Below are 27398 nucleotides of genomic sequence, written 5' to 3' on the forward strand. Positions count from 1 at the left end.
CGATTAAACCTTCATAGAAATATTGGTGTTTGTGATACAACAATTTTCAAGATACACTTTTGACACTAGATTTCTTTCAAACAGATTCTCCAATGTCAAAGGCAGAGGAGCCAGGCTGGATTTCTGTGTCAGCAGTGCCACCAAATGTGCCTTCATGGACACCTAATATTGAGGATTGTGCAGCAATTAGAGGAGAAATGGATTTAATGCTTCTACCTGACATGCAGAATGTGTACATTTGTAATCAAATGTAGCAGGATATGATTGATGTAAAGGAGAACATGTTGAACATGTTTTAAAAAAGAATATAATGTTCCAGTGTTTAAGGCAACTGCCATACAAAAAAAGGTACATCATTGAAACTATGGGTAAAATGACAGTGTTGTGGAATGAAGAACTAAACAAAACAAAAATGTTTGCGTTAGGTTAATAAGACATCTGTCTAATGGATTTATATTATTCTTATTGATCCCAGCATATATAGCACTATACTAAGTTAAGCCCTCAGAGAGAACAAACTGTGTCTTCACTTAAGAGTCTTTAGTCTTCATGCACTTTTATCCAATAAAATGTAATTAATTTATGTAGCTATACACAAACATTTTCTAGCAATTACAAGAATTTTTTTTAAATGTCAACATTATCATTAAATAGGATGCAGTTGAATTAGGTTTATGTAAGTAAAAGCACTTCATGTACTATTTATCAAATACTGTACACTCTCAAGGTTTCAAGGTAAAAATTCCATCACTTGTTCATTTCTGCCACCTTGTGGTGATATAGTTCTCATTTCATTAACATGCAATGTTGCTCTAAAACACCTTGTTTTGTACCTGTTGACAGTCTAAAAACTAGATATACTTGTTTTCACCAGATTCATTATTGTGTTCTTTTACCTGGGGCTTTTTTTAAATAAGAATGCCCACAGTTTAGTTTCACATGAAGTGACATTTTGAATGACAAATAAAGTTGTGGTTCAGTTTCGTTTTAAATTAGTTTTATTACAAAAGAGCTTGTGAAAAACTGAACACAAAACACCACTGTTCTCTCTGAAAGCAAATCTGATAAAAGCACATTTCTATGTGCTTTTATACCTCTGGAACAGCATGAACAGCCTCCTAAATTAAAATAAATGTGGTGTTAAGGACATACATATTTAGAATGAATGTCTTTGTACATTACAAACATCAGAAAAGTTCTGCTGTGAAACATTGTTTTGCCTAAATTCATACCTTCCAAAATACAGATCTTCATGGATAGAGTCATACAACAGGTTTGCTGCCTGCTTGCTCTCATAAAAGAGCTGTCTCACTTCTAACTCACAACGAGAAAGAGAACAAAAAGCAGTGTAGTTCAGTTCCATAGGTCACCCAGAAATCTCTCACAGATTTCAATAATATTTTATAACCCTTTCTTCAGTTATTAGTAAGTGAATTGATTAAAAGATATTTCTTCTTACAGATACAATAAAGCAAATTAATACTATTTTTGTGGAAAGCAGCAAGATCTGATTTTTGGAGGTTACATCCAGCACAATGCAATAGCTTAGGTTATTCCACTGAAAGGTAAAATTTTATTTACACTACATTTTCATTACTTATTACTCATGATTATTACGTCGTATGCCCACTTTCTGCTGAAGTGTTAAATTATTTTTAAGTGTAAAAGTGAAGGTACCATTACAATGAATTGGATACAAAATGTATTGCAGGTCATAGATTTATACAAGCCTTATAGAATTCTTACATTCCACTGTAGATTACTTTCAGGTTTCCAGTAGTCCAGTCTTGACTTTCAAACAATTTTACAGTACCAATTTTCACTATGCTTTATAAAAACCATACCTTTACCTTTTTTTTCCACTGAATCCAAAATTGCTATCCTGGAGTTAATCTGAAGTGAATAAAATAAATTAAAAATAGCCTAATCGTTTGAATGCGTCTGTGGTTGATAACTGAAATGCAACTAATGAGACTTGTTTCTTTCCATGAAAACAGACAGCAATAAGTTAGTGGTACAATACAGCAAACATTAGAAACAACCTAAAGTGGAATAAAGGAAAAAAATATCTGTTAAGAAGCATCCATTTATATACATAATGCCATATCATATCATAATGATATTTAATAATGTACTGTACAGTATACCGTGTTTTATAATTAACAATTTTGTTAAGAAATGTCTAAATACTTCATTATTTAAAAATCTGCATATGACATACTGTACAGAAATTTCTATTAAGTTCTTTCTAATCAAGGAAGTATTTGCTCTCAAATTCCTCTTTATAGTTAGTGATTCAAGATAAACTTAAATCTTTAAATCAGTGATGTCACTGTAATAACACACTACACAGGAGTATCACAGTGCACAGGAGTCTGCAAGAGACAACATGTCTAGAAAAGAAAATCAGGTATTTCATGGTACATTTTGTAACAGCAGTTACTAATGAACAATGTGTGTAAACCCAAATCCAAAATGCAGGGAAAGTCAGGTATATACAGACTCTCCTTGAGCATACTAGACAAGCACCTGGACAAATTTGAGGATCCATTTTCTTATACCTATGAAACTGGTTTTATTCAGATGGCATTCTGTCGATGCACAAAGTACAGTTCACAACGTTCTCCTGTCCTTCAGGAGACAGATCATTCCTTGAGTTCTTCTTGGGTGGCAATGTTACCTTCCTCAGCAGTGATCTTACATTCCTCAGTGTTGATCTTACCATCCTCTGTGGCACGGATGCTGATGTCCAGACTAGAGCTCAGAGCTTTGGAGTTGGCTCTAGAGGACCTCTGTCTCCTGGTGCCCGTGCAAACACAACGGATCATGTTCTTGAAGGTCATCCACATTTCCTCATCCTTGTAGGAATAAATGATGGGATTCAGGACAGAGTTGAGTACAGCTAGCAGCAAGAACCAGCGTTTGAAGCCCAAAAGTTTGCATTGCTTGCAGTTCAGACCATCCAGTAGCAGAACCACCAGTCCAGGTGTCCAGCAAATCACAAACACACCTAAAAGGTCAGAAACATTAAACTTACAAGACAATGCAATTGTTTCTTAATACTTTAAAAAACACATTTTATTCTTTGTAATTAAGATAAGGTACAAAGTATTTATTTACGTGCTTGTTTAGTGCAAACCAGTTTTACATCTTTAACTTTAAAAGCTTTCATTTGAGAGTTTGAAATATGAGGCAGGCTCATGGATTGTTCGCTGGAAAAGATATCACCATATTACCCATAATAACTGCCTCTTGCAAAGAAAATATATAAAATTCAACATTCCATATAAATCAGAATGCAAAAGTTATTGTAACACTTTGATGGTTGCATTTTATCAGTTACTGAGTCTACTGTGAGGTTAATATATTAGATAAAAAATCTTCTTTTTTATGTCCACTGAATGAAGCCTGGTACACTTTAGTAATAGAAATAACAAGTAAATAAGTACTGAACAGACCCAGCAATCTGATCACCAAGCTACAAGGTGGTCAACATTGCTGTTTATCATGCACTAACAAAAAGGCAATTACACCCTTTTAAAGAAAGCAATTGCTAGCCTGTTCCCAGCTTCTCAGTTCTCTGTTGTTCATTTATGTTTGCCAATTTAATGTAAAGGAACATCGTCATCATTGTGTTTTGTTCAAGCTACACTGTAAACATACTTGAGTTCAAGTAGGCAAATGTAAAAAACATGAAAGGCTCAATACACAGGGAATTCTAATCTTGATCTCAACCCTAATATCCAAGGTCACGTCCATAGATCATCAAGAGCTACAGTAAACACACATACTGTACTTTCACCAAAAAACACTTTCAAGTCACATATGTCCTTCTTTATGTTATTTTTATTTATTTAGCGAATGCCCTTATCAAGGGCAATGATGCTTTATGTTCCATATAATGTAAAACACCAATGATTGACGATTATTAAATAAATTATTTCCTTCTGTTTTTCTCTAAGACCAGTCCAGGAAATGCTGTTTTCATTTCATTTTTTTAAAAAAGCACCATTGACCTGACATGTAAAGTAACCTTTATTCTCTACAATTCAACTGTTCATGATTCCACAGAAGAATGAGCTGAGAATAACACCACAGTTACAGTGGCATCCAATGGCTTCCTTGTACAAGCATGCTCTATCAGCCTTGTTTTGTGCTGGCTAAGGAAAACAAAAACAAGTCTATTCTATAACATTGAAAAGAATTACAAACACACAGCCTCACCAGCATTTAGTAACACAACATTACTGATATATACTTTCAAATACTGTAATATTTTGAGTCAAATGGTGAAGACTCTGTCCTGTTTAGGAGTGTACTGTAGAAGTGCACACCTTTCAAATTTTAGTCGCTCAATGTGTCATTGTGTATTACATTTACTTAAAGACATTTAATACAAATTTGTATGTGACTCAACAATTTACAAGCTTAGAGACAACCTCAATGCAATTTATAGAGATAACAATTCTAATTTAAGTATTTCAACAGTCATCTTGATGTTCATCTACCTTATAGGACAATAAAAAAGAGTAATAAAATGTGGTTGTGTGCTGTCGAAAGTAAAATTGTCTGTGGAATGCATTGCTTATATTTCAAATGTAACAGGAAGGCACATATAATTATCTTAAAAGCACCTTTTACCTTTTTTACTGTAACATTTAAACAGCATCAGTTTATATAATGATATTTGGTTAATCTTTTATAATGTTTTAACTCTATCTTCACAATGTATAAACATGAAAAAAACACTTAATAGAAAAAATGAAATAACACCTGCTTAATTTTAGAAACATTAAATCTTTAGCTACATTGGTTAAAAGTACATCATACTAGTATGAGAATACAGTATATGCAGTGGTTCTAAAGGACGTACCTGTAATCAAAACAACTGGAAAGAGTTCTCCTCAAGTACAAAAAACTAAAATGTTGCACTTTCAAGCGGTACTGTATTCAGGGAGGCATGTATGTAAATGGGAGAGAATATGGATTAACATCTTTTGACTATGCATGTAATACTTCAGTAGTATATATACAGAAGAAATGTGTATTAAGATCTAATCATTAGGTGTTGCTTTGTCTTATAACAGTTTTTAAATGTGACCAATTCAGTAGTGTCTTTGCAAAAACATTTTTGAATAAAAATACAATGCAAACACAACAAAGCAGATTTCATATTAAAATATGACCAATTTACTGAATACTAACTTCTAGACAAATCTGGAACAACAGTGTTGTTTGACCTGCTACAGAATGGAACATGGAAAAGTTTGCAAACAAGAGGAGGCCGTTAAGTTCATCTTGCTCCTCTAGTTTTTTGCAGCTGATTGATTGGAGGACCTTATCTTGGTGTTTCAAGAAATAGCTTTGACAACATTTACCTAACAGTACTGAAAAATTAATAGGCACAGAAAAAAATTTCTTATAGCAAAGATTGAGTTGAAACTTGTCTAATTACCATTTCTAAGTCTTAAAATGAAGCAGGTTAAGTTATAAATACAAAAGATGTCACTATTAATGCTACAGTTCTAAAAAATGCAACAATAATTGCAGTTGTAGTTTATTTTATGTACATTTAATTGTCAATTTACTGTTCATTTAAAGAACACTAGCAAAGTCAAAGTGTATTTTAGCCAAAGCAGTGAACATGTCCTCAGATGTGAAAAAAAAAATAGCAAATTAGATGTATGGTGTGAAATATGAAGTATAAAAATATTCAAGAGGAAGTCAAGCCCTAAACGTGCCCTTTCTGCCTACCAATGTATAAATAATAACACTCCGAGCTCACTGAGGTGTTTTGGTTTGTGACCCTTCCTCCACCCTCTGGCAGCAGCTCTCTGGCTGATCTTCATTAAAGGAGGTTTCAACAGCCCCAGTCTAATGGATAGGCTGTCTTCTCCTCAGCCAGGCAGATAATGGAAATACAATCAAATCACACCTCCTCTTTTCTCGTTAGTTAGGGTTTTTGTTTTTCAAACAATAAGTATCATGAAGGTGCAGAAGATTAAAGCAATATAGAAGGAGTATAAAAACTTAAGGCCAAATGAAGAAAGATAAAAACACAACAGGTTCGGATCAAGCACCGTTAATTTCTTTTGTAAGGCATCTAACACAGTAAACATTAAACATAAACATAACACATTAAACAATCTTTATACAGTATGTCAAATCAAACACATGATATCTAGCTTTCAACCACCTCACTTCATACTGATAGTTTTTGAACCTGAAGTGAGTAATATTAAGAATCCCTGACCTTTAGCTAAATGTCCAAAGACCTTGGTAATTACTAACTGGAAGCCATAAAATACAATCTTACAATTTACAAAGTACAATGGGTCTATTAATTAGTGCTTACAGAGCTCTGCAGCAAGTTAAGCTTCTGATGTCTCATGGACAAATCCTGCCTGCATGATCGCAGCTCTGCTGTTTCTAATGGGACATTAGGTTGTGTAAAGTGTCTTTGGGCAAAGTTTACAACAGTCTGAAAACCTGGATGTATCGGAAACTGTAAGTTTCTACACATTGCTACTATCAGGCACAATGAAACCACAGCCAGATAGGTTTAAAAATTTAACAATGCTTGTCATTTAAAGCTGTCAATGGGTGAAAGAATGTATGTCTATGTCTGATAATTTCTTTAGCAATTACTTTACATTAGCACTTTTTGCAGTACATTTATTTTAATCTATGAATACATTTTCTTCAAAGAAAATGCTTTTTACGTGATGACTCCTCAACTGTAACCTTTTTACAGACCATCCAATCATACCACTGACCACCTAACATAAGGCCTTTTTGTCCACATCTCCCTTAAGCCCCCCTCCAGTCACAGGCACAGTAGTACGTATAAACATGGCCCCTCTGGTCATTTCAAAATTACCCACAGGGGATTATGTTTATCCAGAAACTGCATCTCTTGCAGAAAGTCCCTTTCCATGTACATTAGCAAAGGAGCCAGGAAAATGTAGCCTAAGAAATAAGATGAAACACTGAAAGCAGGAAAGCACTAAGAAGATGGAAGACTGACAGGCCACAGTTTTCCTAAGAAAATACTCTGTGACTACTGTAACTTATCATATTATTCTTCAGATATTGTCAAGAAAACTAAACAACCAAGAGCTACTGTATAAGAGCTACTGTATAAGAACTACTGTGTGTCTGGCAGACATGAAAGAAACATGTTTGACTTTCCATCTTTCACTATGGAACTAGACTTATAATATGACTGTTACTAACTAGTTCTAATATAAAATGCATATGTTTGTTACTCACCATATCTCCTATTTTTGCCAAAGTTAAACATATTACAAAAACATACACACAGCAACAAATATGATTATGGAAAGCTCAGTCCCACCCCAAAGTGCATTTCATATGGACTTACAAAATCCCTCCAGGTTTAACTGGGAGTTAAGTTTAAAAGATTTGATTCTCCCACATAACAGGAAACCTCCAGGGCTCTGGGCTAAGTTTCTGGTTTGAAATAAAACTCTTACAACTCTTCATGAAAACCTGTTTGTATTGTACCTCTTTCATATCTGAATACTAATATAGTTAACAATAATGAAAATCACTTACACTTTCAGTTAACTTAACATTCCCATATTGATAATTATTTTGCAAAGGCATTGTGAACTCACCTAGCACTGTCATCACAGTCTTTATGAGCTTCATGGGTGTTCTCTTTCGATTTATAGATCCCCTGGTGTGGGAGGACAAGATGGATGTTTTCCTCTTGACATATATGTATATTCGCATATAAATTACCACCATGATTAGGAAGACGAGAAGGTTGGACACTGACCATGTGGTCAGGTAGCTTCTGCTAAAGATAGGTGCCAGAGTGGAGCAGTCCTCAAGACTGCATATGCAGTTCCAGCCCAGACTTGGTACAGCACCCATGGTAATGGAAACTGCCCACACCAGCACTATTAAGAATGTCACACGCCGTTTTGTGAGGTTTCTGAGTACTTTTAGTTTCATTACAGAGATGTATCGCTCCAAGGCAATTGCTAGCAAGTTGGCCAAAGAAGCTGAAAGACTGGTGTCGAGTAGACCCTGGCGGAAGAAATAGAGCTGTACAGTGAGTTCCTTGGATACTGCTCCTGTGTTGAACATAAGATACACATAAGCTATTCCAGCTAAGAAATCTGATGCTGCCAAGTTGGCTAGCAAATAATAGAAAGGATAATGGAATTTCTTGTTGGTGATCACTGCTGCAATGACCATCGCATTGGACACAAAAATGAAGAGGCAGAAAAAGGAGCCAAAGCACTGGACAACAATGAGCTGGTTGGAATCCCAGTCCTCTTTGGTGTGGTTGCTGTTGTTATAAAAGAAGCCCATGGGCTTGCCATAGTAGCAGTGGTTTGCACTGGGATGCATCATGCGGAGCTTCTGAGAACACAGGCAATTCAGAAAGAACAGAATGTTATTGACCAATATGGAGACAGCTGGCAATTTTCAAAGAACATTTCTGTTAGTCTCTCTTTAAGACATAGAAATACAGTAGCAAAATCATCCCTATATAATACACAATAATTAAACATTTAAATAAAAGTTTAAATTTTAGAAACATACATAAACAATGTCTTTGAAACAGCCCAATAAAATCTCAAGAACAGCTGCATGAAGCAGACAAGAAACTGGTTTTAAAATATTGTGAGGAGCTGATCAGCTTTTTATAGACACTGAGCAGGTGGATAAATTAGCTTATGTATAGCATGCGTCTTACACTTCAAAAGTAGGATACTTGCAAATATGATTCATGATAGATAAAACAATAAAACAAACATAAAAATGAAGAAATGTCTTTGAGTCTGATCCAACTTCCTAGTTTCAAATGAAACACTAAAAGAAATTTAAAACAAGATGCACAGCTAGAATCAGGTCTGTGTTTTGGGAATAACATTCTCTGTTTCAATTTTAAGTGCAATGTAGGCAACCAGTGTGAACAATAACAGTATGAAGAAAACAACCTTGTCAAAAATTGACTTCTAAAACAAAAGCAATAAAAAACACACTGGTATAGTAGATTTAACTAAATGAATATAACTGAACTAATTACAGGTTACAATAACTAGTTAATATGTTGTACTAAACTTCAGAAACATCAGTTTAAATGTCATATTAACTGTTTTTTTACAACTGAAACTAAGTTGAACTGGAGCTGAAAACGTGTCAGTTTTGAAAGCTCATTTCTTTAGACCATGACTGTGTGAAGCGGACAAACCACAACTGCATATGAGAAGACTTGATAATGACATAGTGCAGAATAACACTTCCAACATCAAACTTCAAGCTTTCTTGAAAATAAATGTCTTAGTGTTAAAATATGCTTATAATGCTTATAATAAATAAATCTTAGACAGCTGAACCTTACACTTTCTCTAAAAAAATAAGGGAGGAAAAACGTTTTAAACGTAATAGATCAATTATATTTTGTAGGCTACAGGATGACAGTATGAATTAGTTTTTATAATGAAACTTTACCTGCTTTACCTGTAAGCTTAGCCAAGGGATTACTTCAAATCGTCTTATGTGTAAAACAATAACAAACAGCAACAACAGCAATAATAATATTAATAATAATAATTTGACCGTTGGGTAAAACATTATTCCACATTGAGAAAAATCAGCAAAAATCCACATTACGTTCATGGTGTATACCTTGATTCGAGTTTAAACTGAAGCAATACTATCGTCAAAGTTCTTAAAGCTTAACGCAGTTTTGTAAACGAACGAATGCACCTGACAAAGGAACCGCATTAAGATCATTAAGAATGTAAATGTTTTAAAATAATGTATTGCGAAAGCCGTACGGTACTCACCAGTTGTGTGGTTTATCTTGACATTCTAGCTCTGCATGGTAAATACAGTATATAAATATAGTACATGTTTGGGTACTTTCTAGAGACGTTTTCCTATTCGTTTTACTACAGTAATTCAGCTCTTCCGTGCTTCTCGACTGGCTCCTGTGTACTTTGGCATCAAGCAGGAAAGAAGTGGTTCTCGGCGGCTTTGAAGGATGAAACAAGTTTTACAAAGTTCGCGCTGACGCACCGGGCGTTGGTCCTGCCGATCTCTATCTGTCTGAGGAACCTCCTGCAGCTGCACACGAACTGGACTCATTAACCCGGGGTTAATGGAGTATGATAAAAAGAGGGAATAATGTAATACATTATAGAGACACTCGATGACGTTTTTCCCATGAAGATATACAGACACCTCCAGCGTTACGCTAATATATACTATATTACTGTTACAGGTAATATTTATAATACATCTTAGAAGTCTAAAATAGCATAAAAAGCAGTCACACAAAGTATACATTTTAAATTGTGGTTCACAGGTTCTGGTTGCTGTTCCTGATACACTCCTCACGCAGACTAGTCACTACACAGCTGCATAGTTGCGGCTTCTAATTGTTCCCAACTATTTTACAGTATTTTGAATCTCGTTGCAAACGTGAAAACTTGTCCCTTGGCAATACATTTCGGAAACACTAAATTGGTAGTTTAAAAAACATTTGAATAAGAAATTTGTTTTGGTTTTTTTTACCAGGGAGGGAAAAGCATAACGTAGCGCTCTTCAGGTAAGAATGAGACAGTATGAAACATTCACGCTACACCGCAGGAGGTGGGTCTGTGCGAGAGAGGCTGGTTTACTATCATCATAGTTCATTTCTATTCGCTGTGCTGCAGTCAAGTTGGGACCTGCCCAGGTTACTTGTGAGTTTAGTTCCTTCTTGTGATTGTGCAGCGCACTGCCTACAAAACTAAAAATAAATATCCAGTTACAGATGATACTGAGAATCATCAACTTTAAGACGACGAATTGAACAATACTGAAAATAATCTAATTAAAAGAGAATAGGGATTATTAAAAGAAAATGCTAGGACTGCCCAAGACTGATTTTTATTTTGTTTAGTTTTCAGTGACAAGATATCACTTATAAATGTTTTAATTACTTCTCAATAAATTATTCAGGTTTGTACTTTCACTGGCTTTTTCCAATCTGTGAATTAGAGACTTGTAAAACTGGAAGGACCGTGTTCCTCTGGGAAGAGATGTTGCCAGTCCAGGTCTGTGGTGCAGACAGAGTAAATAATAGTTCAAAGTAAACATTCCTTAACTTATCACGATCATGCTTGAACATGGTTGGTTAAATGTATGTTGGTGTCTGAAAAAAATCTAAGGAATCATTCAAAACACTAATATCTATGAGCCAAGCAAAACACAGGAAGACTGTATTCCCACAGTTCACAGTATTAAAATCAAGAGGAGGCTCAACCCACAGAAATATGAATCTCATTAACCTGTTACTTTCTGATCCTTTAATATCTGGAATGGAAGTTTGTCCTTGTTCTGCCTCTTTTCAGGAGAAGTGATACGTTCTCGTCTCATAATTTAAATGTAAGATTTTTGCTCTTCACAATATTTTTTTTCCATTTATGAAACAAAACAGTCCATGAATCACCTGTGTGGTTGGGGGAATATTTTACATTGATTTCCTCAATTCCTCAATGATGTCAATGTGAAATGATGTGTAGCTTGGCAGCTTATAATGGGGACCACCTGTGTGACATTATTGGTGAAGGGCTCCACATTCTCACAATGGTTTAATCAGTGTTTTTTTATTACAGTACTGTATGTGCACAGTGGTGGCTAGGGGATAGAAGTACAGTATCACGCCGTATTTACAATGTCCCGTTATTTATAGTGATCTTTCTTTCATTCCTTTGTACTTCAGTGGTCAAGTCATAATTGTAAATGAGAATTCGTTCTTATCAGACGTATCTGAAAGATAAAGTACTGTTACTTCTACATGTAACGAGAGATAAACATGAGAAGTGTGTTACACCTCAAACTCAGCAGAAACTCAGGTATGCAAGGCAACTATTGAAGCTGAGCCACAATTTGCAATAAGTGACTCTAGAGCCTGTTTTACAAAATCTTTATTGTAAATTTCTAACATAAAATACAATAATGTTTTAAAATATTTTTCCCTGACTCTCTTTTTAAAATCAACAGAACTCTTGCTAACAGAAATTTCATAAAAATTCAATTGCCCTGTGACAAAAACTGAAAGTGTTCTGAAATGTTCTTCCACAGCTTCCTGGAACTCAAAATGACCCATGAAATATCAATAATGTATTCTACAGATAAAAACTTTGAAAAGCAACAGTTGACCATATGGACACTAAGGTGAGGTTTATGTGTTTTTCATTCTCCATGTTTTTGTAATCATGTGCAAAATGTAATTCATTTGCTAATTATATCAGAACCTAAATTGTTGATATCAGGAAGAGCAACAGGTTTAAGGTAGAATGTTATACCACTGCTAATATACACTTCATCAGAGCTCATGCCCCTTTAGATTATGCGCTATTTCAAGTTAGCCCCCTCTCTATCCATGTGTACATATTACCACTGAGTTCTGCTGTCCAAGCCACTCTATAACAATTCAGTGTAAAGATCCTTTACAAAAGTAATTAACTCCTCTGGAGGTTTAGAGATTCACTACATAGGGACTAGACTGAGCCGAGCTGGAACCACTTAAATAATACAGCTCTTAGCATTATCCTTCCTCAGTAAAATTCAGATAGTTTGGATCAACAGAGATCCAAGACTGAGGCAAAGAGCAACAAAAAAGAATATCAGTTTATACTTATATTCTATACATACGGTATGTACATTTATTTTGTTTATTTTGGCTGTTTATTTTTTAGGTGAAACATGGAACTTTAAAAAAAGGTAATGCCGCTATACCGTAAGATATCTGGGACAAAATATATTTTCTTGTTCCTGTAAATATTTTCAGCAAGATGCATACTTAACTTTCACTCTGACAGTTAAATATGAGCCAAAAGGTTTTCTTAGAACATAGCCTCTTAAATAGGCAATTACCAACGCCCTAATGGATCATAATGCAGGTTTCTCATCAGCCACTATGAAACTTAAAATACACCGGAGAACACACAAAGGAGGCATTTCACAAACAAGCTTTCAGTGTGGCATGAAAAGGCCAAGAGTTGGGCAAATGATCTAAGCATATATGATCTATAATGGCCAGCATTATAAAGTAATTGTCACTTACTGAATTATGATCCAATTTTACAGATGCAGATTTAAATTAAGAGGATAAGGAAACCATTAAGAATTCTTTCAAGACCTAATGTGGTAGACAGTGGAAATGCCACTTTTTCGGGGTTAAGTTTCACATTAAAAAGGAATGAAAATATAATTAGGCTCATGAACAACATATTCTTCACCACAGATTATATCAACTCCAAGTATGTCTCCAAAATGTCCAGCACCCTGGATCTCTCCTGGGTTTGTTTTCCACTGAAAATTTGGAAGCTGCTCTCACAGTCTGATTTCTATAGTCTTCTCCATCGGTGTCTTTTGTTTCCAGTGGTCTTCAGGTTGGTTAAGACTATATACAGTACATAAAGATTCTCTCAGCTAATCAGCAATACATCTTCATCTCCCTCCAGCCTGTTAAAATGTAACAAAGTATAAATTTGAACTGACAGATTAAGCAAAATGTTTAAATATTTAATGTTCAGAGTCTTTCCTGCTTTCATATCCGTTTCACCACTTTTTAAGTACAGTTTGAATCAGGTGTGACAGTTTATCTACAGTCTGGTAAATACCATTGAAAAAGAAAAACTTTTTTACAACTTTTTTTTTACAAAAAATGGAAGATCTGAAACAAATTGAAATTTCTTCTTGGATTAATTATACTACAAATTAGAAACTAAACAGTGAAATAAATTTTTAAAGTACTCATCAAGACTACTACTCATGTAGACTAAGACTACAGCTTAAAAGCTGAATGTCAAAAATGCTGATATGGAGAGATTTCAGATTGTACTAGTATAGTCTTAGTTTTTTTACTATTCAAGTTATTTCTAGCTTTCTTTTCCAAAACTTTATCAGCAATAGAAGACTAATTAGGGTATACCTTTTCTTCAGTTTTCCCATTTTATATAAATTAGTTGACATTTTCAGAATTCCAATTTGTGTGTGCAACTCCCATTCTAAGTAATAAATTAATTATCCTAACTAGACATCTATTAATAATACCAATTATACTGTATGGCATGAGGAATAACATCTTCCAGAAGAAAATGCGACAGGAATGTGAATTAAACTCTTGTTTAACCAGCTTGGCTGAGAGTTGTCCCCTGGCTGCAGGATGAGGACGTTAGGACCCCAGACAGAGATCAACCAAGGGGGAGTTGCAAAGTTGCCAGAGAGATGGTGGAGTGGTAAAAAGAAAGACAAATGCAGGACAGAGAGGGGTTTACAATGAGAGGTATTTCTAGTTTTCTACAGGAAGAGACATCATGGAGAATTGCTAGTCAGAGCAGCAGATGTGAGGAGACCTTGGTTGTCGTCTTCCCTCATGACAACAGAAATGTAAAGGTACAATGTCTCCTGCTTCATACAAAACCTGTTAATCCTGAGGAGGCAAAAAACCCATGAAAAAGAAACAATGATGGAAGACCCTACTGGCAATCAGCACCATGTTCCAGGAGCAAAGCTAATTTCTATTTTTTGTATTACTTACAGTAGGAAAAATCACAAACATTTCCAGCAGTTTCCTACTTCCTGTCTGTCGTTTACCAATGTGTTTCCATGCTACAACAATCTAAAGCACTTTCTCCATGTCAAATAATCAGACAAGAGCATTATTAAACCTGACAAATGTGGCTAAAAACTAAATTATCTGCCTGAAACCTGCTATGTCACTGACTTTCAGATCTTGCTGTATGAGATGCCAGTGTCTGGCAGACATGTAATACACAAGTTCCAGTCTGATGGCCAGCTTAGACTAATATTGACTTAGACTGACACATACAGTATACAAGAGCTGTGAATATGGGAGAGGGGACTGCTATTACAGTTTTCTGCAAAGTTGTCTTTCCTTGCTCTCTAATAGAGAGATGGGAAGTCTCCTCATAGAATGGGAGTGAATTGGAAGCCTTTTCACAAACTCACAGATTATCTCCCTATATTTTTTAGACGTAGCAGTCTAACCTCATGAGCAGGATAATATTTGCTACAGCAATTATGTACCTGTTGCAACAGCACACAAAGGAGCACTTGGCCTCCTGCTCTTTGCAGCTCTCAGAGGTGGGGAAGTCCCTGTATCCCTTCAGGAACCTCTGGAGGTCTGTCATGGGGAAACCATTCTCCTGGTAATTCTTAGCAAATCAGGACAAAAAAACATAAAAAACAGTGATTTGCAAAAGTGTTAAGACCCTTCCTATGGTGGCCCATTTTGATAAATTACAAAGTGATTCATATTCATTTTCTTCAAATTCTGCTATTGCAATCTGTCATTCAAGGTACCTTAATGGTTTCATAAGAGTCAGTGATGAGGGCGATAAAGAGGCTGAGCACCATGTAGATGAAGAGGGATATGAAGGAGTAGAGGTAAACCCGGCTGAACAGCCACACCAGTGTGCTCTTCTCCTGGAACTGGGCGAAGGTGGCGAACATGTCATCTCCGTTAACGAGCGAAAACAGGCACTCGGCAACTCGACTCAGACCCTCAAACTGTACTTGGCAGAAAAACAATAACATCCAAATGTTTTCACAATCTCCACGGAAAAGCAAGCAAATTATGTCCTGTGTCAAATCAAATAAATGCTAAGACTTTTGTCCTGTTGTTTTGTTTGTATTTTTAACTGCACATTCAAATTGTACTTTTCTCTAGTTATACGCTTAACAGCCAAGCTTGAACACTCATTCTTCATTCATTCCCTCAAATTCCTGCCTACTGTCAGAGAGGGACTCAGCTGGTGTTTAAGGCTTATAATATTTTTATGATAGATATAACTGCAGCTCAGTCATAATGCCTTTATATCAGCAGTAGTGCTGCAGTCACTGATTCGGCTCAATGGCAAATTCATTTAAGGTTGAATAATATCAATTCCTTTCAATTCCATTCATCCAACCATTTTCTAATTGTTTTTACTGATCCAGTAGGAGAGCTGAAGTCTCTAAAGCGACTTCTCCCCTCTGAAGCAAAATACACGCTGGATGTATTCCAATCCACACACAGACACAAACACAAACACGCACACACACACCAGGGACAATTTTTCCAGAAGTCAATTAACCTACTAGCCTGTCTTTGGACTGTGTGAGGAACCTGGAGCACCCAGAGGAATCACAGGCGAAACATACAGTACAAACACCATGCTAACAGCACCCCAGGAATCGAACCCAGGGTCCCAGAGCTGAAAGGCAGCAATGCTGACCACTGTGCCAGTTGTACAACCCATAGGAATTTTAGCCAGGACACCACACCTACACTTTTGGTTTAGAAATTGCCACCATCACCATGTCATAACGCTTGCATTAGCGATAGAAAAAACTTACAGTATCTACTACTGAGCACAGGAGTACTCCTCTCTATGTCTAAAATTAGGTGGCATAATAGAAGCCTGACTGATTGTGTAACAGTGATATAGCTGTTAGGATTTTCTTTTAATTTTTTTCACATTTTGAAAATAAAATCAGCAAATAAATTAAATTTAAAAACTAAATTAACATTACAATATTCAGCCTAGAGAGGAAATCAACCATTGGAATGAACAGCATTAGTAAAACTGCAGAGTTTTACTAATAAATCTTTCCAAATCTTCTTCTATCAAAAAAACTTCTCAACATCTCAGAAATAAACCCAGAGTATCTTACACTAAGCCAAAACTAAAAAGATTAAACCCAGCCAAAAACACATTATGGCTTTACAAATAAATCATAAACAACAAAATGAAATAATGCATAAAATCTGTTCACAATAAATAGGTACCACAATTTTCTTCAATTATAATTAAATAATACTTCTATTTGACTAATTTTTAAGGAATGCGGAGTGATTACAGATTATTCCAAGAAACAGCATACAAGGAATGCTCAGAGTTTTTACAGGTATCAGTAAATAATCTATTTCTTATTGGTTTTAACCTGATTACAACTTACAAATAATTCACCTCAGTTCTGTAACTAAATGGTGAAATTAAACAGCCTGTAAGAGTAAAGGTCTAATTACATGCACAGGCTGCTTCAAGTTTTCCAAAATAGCCTCTGGTTCAACTGGTTAAAAAAATAACTAAACTGAAGTGGTCTGTCTAACATCACCAAACCCAGCACAATCATGACTATTTGTTTAAAGCTTAAAAAAATGAAATATGAGAAAAATATTTCTAGCACAGTTGTAATTTCAATGGTCAAATTACAGCAACAGTGCAAGAAAACACACAAATCTTCATATTTAACTATATGGGTACAAAATAACATTCCCCTCTCTTGTGCTCTGAGCAGCATGACACTGAATTATGGATACAGGTGGAGGGAATGCAGAAAATATATGCAGGAGTTGTACTCTAATATGTTTATTGATCATGTCACTAATTATTTGTGGTCATTTGCGGTAGCAGACATTCTGTCTCTCTGCAAAGGGAGTCAATAATACACCATTAACCTCTAACCATACATGGACTGGAAAGACTTGGACTACTGTGTAATTTCCTATAATTTAAAATAATTTATTCAATTTGATAAAATAGTGTCACCTTTTATATTCTTTGCAAGTCATCTTATGTCTAGAGAATATCTATCATAAAGTCAAGCACTGAGGAAATTAATATAAAGACTACACACATTAGCAAGTTTAACTTGATGAAGTACAGTACAAGCACTGTGGTGGTACATTGTTTTGCAATAATGTAACGTCTGTGTATGTGGCAACACTGCCCTCTCTTGGACAGTTTCATACTGGTCAGTACAAGATGCAAGACAGATTTGTTCTTTACAAAGGAACAAGTAACAGGTTTATTCCATGCTGAAAAAAAGAAGAAAGAAAACACAATGTTTCGGCCGTGGAGCCTTCTTCAGGTGTAAGATTTGTTCTTTGGTTACATCATGTCTTTTTATGCTTATGACAGAAGCTAAAGGTCTTGTAGTCATTCAATGGATTTGTAAAACTGTTTGAAACCCATATCCTAATGTTGTTAGGCATGGGAAAGTATCATGTTTTCTGTCTATGCAGTAAAGATGTTAAACTCCTACCTTTTCATGATAAGGACCAAGAACAATCCATCCACAGAATGTATACCCCAAGTATATCATTCCTGCACAGCAACAGAATCGCAGGACTTTTGGAAAGGCTGCCCTCATTGTTAAAATAAGGACCTGTAAAACAAATAACTTATGATTCTCACAACATTAAAAAAGCACTGGAAATTTACACATTCAGTCACTGATGACTTCTGCTTTCTTACATTGTACTTCTGAAAGTATCCCAAGTATCTGATCACTCCCACCCAGACCAGCAATGTTGAAGTTCCTAGAAAGATACTGCAGACATCATAGCTTGTAAGGCTCTATTGAAAAAAAAAAATACATAAGAGCATATCGTTTGTATTCCTTTAACACAATGTCTTTTTAACTGTCTTCTTTATTTTTTCAATTTAACTATCTGCTATCATTCTCCCAAACACAGAGAGAGAGAGACAATGCGAGAGATGATATCAGAAATATGTATGGATGATGATCAGAATAATAATAGTATAAGCTACTATTTCTCAGTCTACAGTGAATTATTCTGTTTGTACAGTTTTTACCTTGGCCTGTATTTCCATCTTCAGTATGGACCCAACAATTGCCATGGCATCGCTGACAATGACCATGACATACCAGATGTTTAGGAACTCCTGCTCGTCTGCCTCACACACCTTGTGCTTGTAGTTCACGTGCAAAAACCGAGCAAACCTCTAGCCAACAAAAGGAGACACTTTCATTAATGTGCCACTTGCCTATCCTACACACTCCTGAAAAACCTCACGTCTAAGAAAATTGCTTTAAATTTTGCCTTGTTGCCATGTCAGCAGGTATTAATATAGATCCCATAAACAGAAAGAAACTGAAAGATGAATAACTTACCTGAAGTAATTTAATTGCAAGTACAATCGATCGTGTGCAAAGCACTGCTGATGTCAAACAGGTCACAATGACAAAGCCATCAAATACAAGTAGATAATGCTTGTTTTTCTGAACTGAAAGATAAGTCTGTGTTATAACATGATACACATTATAAAAATTTTAAGAATGAAAATGCACTCATAAATCTAATTCAACAAACTGAACATGTTCTCTATGCTACCGGCACAGTAGTTGGCTGTTATACTGTTTGGACAGTATTATTTGTATGAAATTCAGCAATGTTTTGCAATGGAGATGTGTTCTGACATAGATGGATTTGGGAAACAATACATCAAAATAATTCTATGGTTAAAAGGCTGTCAATTTCACATTAGTCTCTAAATCTTATCTTGTATCCTTGTTCACTTTTCTATGACAATGATACTTATGTACTTACCTGTTCCTATATTCTTCCAATTTTTGCATGCAGTGCTAATAGCCTCACTATCAAAATAGATTTTCATTTTTCCACTGTGACCTTGGTTATCAAACGTTATCTGAAGAAAAAAAGAAATGTCATGGTTAACCAATAATTCTCACACTGCAAGTCCCATAGAGCCCAGTTAGCACAGGTAGCACTGACTATCATAGACAACAGTGAAAGATAAGAGTGTAAGACAACTCAGACGGAAACTGTTGAGTGGAAAACATGAGATACTGAGGTGAGCTGAATCCCACCCTGCACTGTGGTCTTAGCACCACTTGAAGGGCCATATTCACAGCCCAGACTCAATCTGAGTATGGACTTTAGGATTCAAGCAGCAATCCATGTGAGTGCCTTTACTGGTTAAACCACTACTTTCTCCTAAGGTAAGATATCAATTTTTAACATAAGATTAAAAAAATTAAAAAATGAACATCACCATAAATTTACTAAAACAAAATAACTTACCGTTATAAAGAATTCATAACAGTCTGGCAATTCATGAGATCGTATTGTTTGGAGGTTGATTCCATTTAGTCGAAAGCTGATTTTCAGATTAACAAGCCTAAATTTAATGACGACAAATAAATCTTTTAATTTCAGTGGAACAAAAAACAGCACATGCTATGAAGCAAGCGTCTTCTTTACCTGTAAAAGTCGAGGTTAAAGAAAGAGGCATTTGCCATTTTCCATTCCTTATCTTCTATAGTTTTGATGTCCAATGTCAAACAAACTGAAAAGAAATAGAGGCTGTTAAGAAGGAAAATGAGACAGGAAGAATTAAAGATACATTATTAAAATACCAATTCATCAGTTGTTCTTTGTAACAGAAAAATAAAAAGTTGCATCTTCTTCAATGGACATTTATACACTACAGTATATCAGCAGACATGCCTTTATACTTATTTCATAGATAGATAAGACTTTATTGATCCCGAAGGGAAATATTGCTTACAGTATATTAATTTAATTAGTTTTGCATGGTTTTCCTTTCTTCACCTTATTTTATTCTGTGCTTTACTATGCTTGTTCTGGTCTTAACACGGTACACAACAATAAACTGATATGGGTTTGCCGAAAACCTCATGCTTCTCACCAGTTTCTGTTTCAGGGTCAATATCATTAGACTCGTATGAAGAGTGAACACTCCCTCTCCTGTAATGTTGTTTACAAATGACTAAAGGCGACATTTCACTGTCGTCCTGTGCATAACTCACAGGGCCCACTGACAGGTTCTTCAGCAGGGCATACTGCAAGGAAGAGAGAGAGATTTTATTTTCCTTGTAGTGATTTTCATGTCTTTAAACCACCTATGAGTGAAATGTATGGAATTACAGAAAGCAACAACAGTGTGAAATGGATGTGATGCCGACACACAAAGCAGACCTGGCTTGTTACAATTGTTTTTAGACAGATTAAGTCATAATTCTTTTAAGTCATAATTTGCAGTATATTATATTTGCATCTTATTTAAGTATTCTTCAATACTTCTTCAATATCCCCATTACAATTATTATAAAACTGTTATAAAGTAGACTAATAGGACTCTGTAAAGCAAGGATATCCAGTCCTGGCCCTGCAGGACCAGTGAGTCTGTGGGTATTTATTCCTCCAGAAGCAGGACTGTTGTATCTGCAGGTTTTCTAGGTTTCATTAAAGTGTCAGGGCTCAGTTAAGCCATTAACCACCTGGTTTAGCTCATTAAGAGCTGAGTTGCAATGACCACAGACACTGGTCCTCCAGGATAAGGACTGGACATCCCTACTTTGCAGAGCTCCACGGTCTACTTTACAACAGATTTGTTTGTTAGCTTGTGATTCAAATCCAGTCAGTTGTTCAATCAGTAATCACAAATCATTAAAGTTTTCTTTCAGACCATTTTCACTGGATAAATCTTTCCTTCCACTCAAAAGCAATCAAGGAATTTCCCCAAGAAAATATACACACAGAATCATGGGCAACAGAAGAGAACTACATAATGCATAGCTAAACAAAAATTAGTGATAAGACTGAAACAGAGTTTTTAAGTCACAGCAATGCATCATTTTAGAGGTTGTAAAGTAATCATAATAATTCAGGAGGGTAGCTGCGTCAGCATGCGTAGGCTGCAAAGGAACAAGTAATAGGTTTATTCCATGCTGAAAAAAAGAAGAAAGAGAACACAACGTTTCGGCCGTGGAGCCTTCTTCAGGTGTGAGAGAGACAGGGCAGTAGTCAAAGGTAAAGTAGCGGGAGAACAAAGGTTGGGAGGGAGGAGGAGTGAGAGGCGGGAGCAGGGGACAGAAAGAGAGGCCAATCAAGAGGTGTGAAGTCAGAATGGGTGCAGAGAGGTGTGAAATGAAACTTCCAATGAATGGAGAAAATTTAAAAGAACAGTAGTCTGTCGTTAAGAGAAGGGAGAATGTGTGATCCTAGCTGCAGAATAATTTTGGTTTTGGTGGTCTTTCTGATGGATGAGTTCGGAAAACCGTCTTTGAGAACACAGACGGAGAGATTAGAGTGGCCGTGGCCTTCAGAGGTGAAATGAGAAACAATGGGCTTGGAGAGATCTTTAATCTTCACAGCCCTGACGTGTTCTCTGAAGCGGTCTCCGAGTCTCCTTCCTGTTTCTCCAATGTAGATGGCTGGGTATTTACTGCAAGAGATACAGTAAATAAGGTTGCTGGAGGTACAAGATGCTGTCTGAGTGATCCGGAATTGTCCTGAAGGGTCCTCATCTACTGCCCTGTCTCTCTCACACCTGAAGAAGGCTCCACTGCCGAAATGTTGTGTTCTCTTTCTTCTTTTTTTCAGCATGGAATAAACCTATTACTTGTTCCTTTGCAATCATAATAATGGCTTACACTTATATAGCACTTTTCTGGACACTCCACTCACCACCAATACAGGCAATGGGGATCCCCTCCACCACCACCAATTTGCAGCATTCAATTGGATGATGCAACGGCACCCATAGTGCACAGAACTCTCACCACACCTTGGCTATTACTGGGGAGTAATGAAGCCAGTTCATAGATGGGGATTATTAGGAAGCCATGATTGGTAAGGACCAATGGGAAATTTGGCCAGGATGCCAGGGTTACACCCCTACTCTTGCCCTGAGATTTTAAATGACCACAAAGAATCAGGACCTCGGTTTTATTTCTCATCTAAAGGAAGGTGCCTTTTTACAGTATAGTGTTCCCGTCGCTATACTGGAGCATAAGGACCCACATAGACTGCAGGGTGAGCTGGCCCCACTAACACCTCTTCCAGCAGCAACCTTAGTTTAACCCAGGAGTCTCCCATCCAGGTACTGACCAGGCTCACACCAACTTAGCTTCAGTGGGTTGCCAGTTGTGAGTAGCAGGGTGATATAGCTGCTGGCTATGAAAACCAATTATGGTACCAACCTGATCAATCGCAAAAAATACACAATCATAAACATCCTGCTGAGAGTAAACTGCACGGCTGTAGTCATCCTCATCGGCCCCTGTGTACCCCTTCAGAAACAGGTTCTTGAAGGTCATGCTACTTTCCTCCTTGTAGGAGATGACAAGTTGGTTGTTCAGCCCAAAGAGAACAAGCTTTGAACACAGAACAAGGGGGAGAAGACAATGTTTCGGAGATCATGTTGATTTGGCTTTCAACAAAACAAAAATGAGATAGACTGCATTGTTACTACCCTGTGTCAACATTCCTCAGCAAGGAGATCATGAGGGTAAGACAGTAGTTTTATCCTTATATAATGTTATAAATTTATAATAGAGCTAAATTAATTCAATGCATTCAATTACACAATCCAGGACCCAGCAAGATTCTGATCATGAGAGCTGAGGATGTAACCTTGTAATATCAGCTGGTCAACAGCAGATAAAGAAAACAACTTCTCTTAATTCGATTACAAGCCCTGGCAACTTCCTCACTGCTTCACTACCAGGCAGTGCCTGCTCTAGGCCTGCACAGTTCTGATGAATCCTTAATAAACTGCAATGTTATTAGTCAGACAAAAACTCAGACAAAAGGAAAACACATGTTCTATTTGTTCATATTTTAATAAACTATGACCATCTTTCATTCATTCCTTAACAATGCTCATCTTTTTTTGTAACCCCAAACATTTCTCGAAAGACTTTAAATACCTAACCTCACCACAATATGCCTGACACAATAAGGATAGAGAACCTCACTACCACAGTATATAAAAATAAGTATAAGTACTGTAGATTGTATTACAGTACAGAATATTACTGTAAATAAGGCATTTCTTTCTTCAAAGGAAAGGTGGGTGTGAGACATACCAACAAGTAATTAATGCATACTGTAATTACTAGGATATTTATTTAAAACAGTCTGAGATGATTATTGTGTCAATCAATAAGGTGGATATATACCGTAAGTCATTTGAATGGAGTGACTATATCATATTAGGGACATATGTAGAGCAAACAACATTATCCCAGTGTTACCTTCACTGTCTCCGAAATTCATAAGCATGAGCAGCATTACCTGAGTGGTAACCATGATGATTTTCAAAATCTGTACCCCTAGTTTCCAAGGAATCTTGTGCCGCATCCTGTACTTTTCACAGGGGCTCATGAAGTAGTACCTGAGGTCTTCTCTGAGAGCTTCCACTTCAGCAGAAAAGTCCTGACTTGTCACTGTGCTCCTGCAGACAAGGGTAGATGACAGTCATGGGACACTGTTCAGTGACCATGCACAAGTGTTATTTTAAACGAAACTGGCTGGTGAGGGTATAAAATAAAGTTGGGAAAACCTATAGAAAAAAAATATCCACAAAAAATATTCAGTTAGGAATAAAAATAAATCATACTGCTTTCTATTCATTGACTAAAAAATCTTTGATATCATTACAATAGAAGTGTAAATGTTAGTGTCAATTAAGAGTTTTCATCTCATAAAGTGCCACAATTTAATTCTTCTGTCCTTTCCCTACATTGTTTTCTTTCTTTTCTCTTTCTCCTTTGCTTATCTCTTCCAAATCTCTGGTTTGCTTTTTTGTACTCCTTTATTTCTATTTTTAAATGATAGTTGGATTTACACATTTTGTTTGGGCACCAAGCCTTTCATGCCATGATGATTGTTCACATTTGTTCATTATTGTATCTTGTACCATGTGTGCATCATGGCCAATGCTGAAAGCAATACAAGATGTACATTTGATACACATGCTTCGTACCAGGTTGCCGTCTAGTGGGATTTTGTCCTTTTCACTTCATAGAGCCCCTGAAGACATGTGCCTGTTCACTGGTCTCTAAACCCAATATGCCACATGTCATCCTAGGCCATTCCACAGGTGTTCGATGGGACCCTGTTCAGTCACCATGCACAGGGCACTGGCCCCCACAGCACAGGCTGGGGAACCTGGTCAATGCACCAGTCAGTCAGCTCACTTAGGACTCCCCAATGACTGGTCTGTTGTACAAAATCAGCAGTTGTTCAAGACATCAAGATTTTTGTTCATCGGGAAAGAGGACTCGACAAAGGTGTTGCTCCAACACCAAAGGTGTCGTTCTCTTGGTAAGGGGACAATCATGATTCCTGTTTTTTTTCTAGAGGTGAAGCTTAGTGCTTAAGCAAAAACAGTCAAATCCACTCACATAGATTAGAGTCACTCATGAATGATTAATTTAAATAGTGCCAAACATTTAATCAAGATCCCAAATTGTTTTCTACAGCAATCCTGTACTCAGCAGCATAAAAGCAAACCTACCACAATCAACTGCAGCAGCCCTGCACAATGCCAAGACACCCCTGACACAAATGTCGTTTCTTTCAGTCTCATCTGATAAGCTAGAAAATAGCAGGGATCTACAGCAGATAGTACAACACTTGAGATGCTGTTTGTTTTTCAGAAATGGACATCAGATGTGTGAATTTTTCAACAGACATCCATTGTGCAAATGCAGAACCCAGCAGAATATAAGAAACATAACTGGTCCCTCAAAACTGGTAATTAATCACAAAATTCTGATTTGAGTTTAAATTAACTCAGCACTAGAACATTTAAAAAAGAGACTACCAATTTAAAAGATAATAATAGAGCTGATCTCTTTGTGCTACAACAAATCAAAAATCATTGTGAAATAATGGGCACAGTACATTGTGTGATCAGGAAAAAAAAAACAGCAACAGTGTTTGTCTAAGAAAAGCTTGGTTCAATGTTTAAGGGAACACCATTGCAGACAGTCAGGGGTTTTTGCCTTGTCATCTGCATTGTTTAGGAAAGTTTTTTTAACTTCTTTTGCTTTATAAAAACAGTAGCAGTGACCAAACAGTACTCACTAAGAGTGACAAGTGCTGCTTTTTAATGGCAATATGAGTGTAATGAACAGGAGACAGAAATAGCACAACGAATAGCTCAGCTAAAGTGACACCTGTGCTGTTCGTATGTCGTCTTGTGAGACAAACCTTTTCATCACCTTTATAAACTCATTTTCTGCAGTCAGCAGAAACTTGGCAATAACTGCTACAGGTTCTTTATAAATAACTTCAAATAGAGAGACGAGATTACGTGGAGTTTTAGCATTTTCTACGTTATGGTATGCAAGTATGCATGTATTGTACGGTCCAATACATTCAGTATCTTAAAAAAATCATAAAACCCGTAAAGTGTTAAATATATAGTACAACAGACGTTTCATAGGCTTAGTTAAATAGTATATATTATACATTTACAGTACGCTTCGAAAAGTCAAAATTTTACTGCAATCAGCACTAGTATCTCAAAAGAAAACTTGCCACTCGCACCTTTTATTTAGCTGGAGACTCTAGCAAATAGGCTATTTTTATATTTCGAATTTAATCTCGAAATCCAGCATCAACTCACCAGAGAAAAAAAACCAATAGAGAAGAACCACGCTCCTGCCGTCACTAACTAGTGGTTTTACGGAACTATCTGACAGTGGTGCCTCCACGCCGGCTCTGCTCAGCAGATACCCTATTAAATTCACTTTGGAACTTGAATCATTCAGTACGTCAGAAACAAAATCGTATGTGAAAACTGAATTTTAGTGCTAATCAATACGCAATTCCTGAAGTATTTTTTTTAAGTTCAGATCTTAAGTTATTTGAATGCGTTTTATGGCAGCGTCTCCCCCTAATGAGTTTCGTTTTTAATATTAAACTACAATATTGTAGCGGAAAACGTTGCTGATCTCTGTATTATTCTTACCTTCCTGAATCAAATGTTTCGTTGAATCTAACAAAAAAATCCATGTTAAATCAGTTGCAGGTGAGTGTTAGACTTGCTGAAGCTCTAGCAAACAGATACCACGAGTGTGTCTCCGTCAGACGGTACTGAACTTCAATAATACAGAAGAACTTGCAGTCACGTGTGAAGCAGGAAATACTAGCCTTGCATTGCAGGAGACCGCATTCTACACGGCTGCTAACCTGTCTTCCGTGCATCAGCCTTCAGTAAACTCTTTACTCTGTGGACTCGCTAACTCTCTTCACAAGTTGCAACATGTTCAAAATTCTGCAGCTAGAGTACCTTACTCACACCAGAACCTTGCAGAATATCACTTTTACACTTAAGTCTCTAAATTTGTGGCCTATAAAGTCACGTAGTCAATACAAGATCTTGCTACTGACTCAAGGCTCTAACAATCTGGCTCCTCATGTCCACACCCCCCCGTAGGCTCCGGTCACTTGAGGCCGGTCCTCTATTCACTGTCCCCGAGACTAAATCATGGACTTTTGGTGACAGCGCCTTATCGATCGCTGCTTGTGTTGTGGAATGACCTTCCTCAGACTCAGACTGTGAGAGATGCCTTCTCTCTCTTCAAACCTAAACTTAAAACTTACCTTTTTACCAAGGTCTATGGTTTATTGCCTACATTCAATCTGTAAATACCTGTATGCTCATGTTTTTTTCTTCACTTACTGTACTTTTATTGGTCTTTTTTGTATTTTTCTTTATTCATAATATTGTAACGCAACGGGGGCTCAGACGGGCACCCTTGCCACA

At 36.5% G+C, this 27398-nt stretch overlaps 2 protein-coding genes across 4 annotated transcripts; both read right to left on the bottom strand.

Moving 5' to 3' along the window:
- Positions 1-980: 980 nt before the first annotated feature.
- lpar3 (lysophosphatidic acid receptor 3) lies at positions 981-9981 on the bottom strand. Of its 2 annotated transcripts, XM_088927322.1 has the most exons (3): positions 9831-9981; positions 7641-8397; positions 981-3010 (listed from the first exon to the last, which is right to left on the bottom strand). In XM_088927322.1, the coding sequence occupies exons 2-3, from the start codon at positions 8386-8388 to the stop codon at positions 2646-2648; spliced, it is 1113 nt and encodes a 370-aa protein (XP_088783448.1). In that variant the 5' UTR covers positions 8389-8397; positions 9831-9981; the 3' UTR covers positions 981-2645. The 2 variants fall into 2 exon arrangements, with proteins under 2 accessions (XP_088783448.1, XP_088783446.1); XM_088927320.1 differs by lacking the exon at positions 9831-9981 and having other exon boundaries at positions 7641-8472.
- Positions 9982-11944: 1963 nt separating this feature from the next.
- Positions 11945-26712, bottom strand: mcoln2 (mucolipin TRP cation channel 2). 2 transcript variants are annotated; one of them, XM_088927318.1, is made up of 14 exons: positions 26601-26712; positions 23915-24074; positions 22819-22992; positions 20523-20676; positions 20075-20159; positions 19895-19991; positions 19400-19499; positions 18964-19076; positions 18645-18794; positions 18303-18404; positions 18091-18213; positions 15364-15570; positions 15088-15215; positions 11945-13500 (listed from the first exon to the last, which is right to left on the bottom strand). In XM_088927318.1, exons 1-14 carry the CDS (start codon positions 26642-26644, stop codon positions 13464-13466), a joined length of 1674 nt encoding a protein of 557 aa, XP_088783444.1. In that variant the 5' UTR covers positions 26645-26712; the 3' UTR covers positions 11945-13463. The 2 variants fall into 2 exon arrangements, with proteins under 2 accessions (XP_088783444.1, XP_088783445.1); XM_088927319.1 differs by lacking the exon at positions 18645-18794 and having other exon boundaries at positions 13347-13500.
- Between the last annotated feature and the right edge of the window lie 686 nt (positions 26713-27398).

Source organism: Atractosteus spatula, chromosome 11 (assembly GCF_055471065.1).
Source record: "Atractosteus spatula isolate fAtrSpa1 chromosome 11, fAtrSpa1.hap1, whole genome shotgun sequence".
Lineage (NCBI taxonomy): Eukaryota > Metazoa > Chordata > Actinopteri > Semionotiformes > Lepisosteidae > Atractosteus > Atractosteus spatula.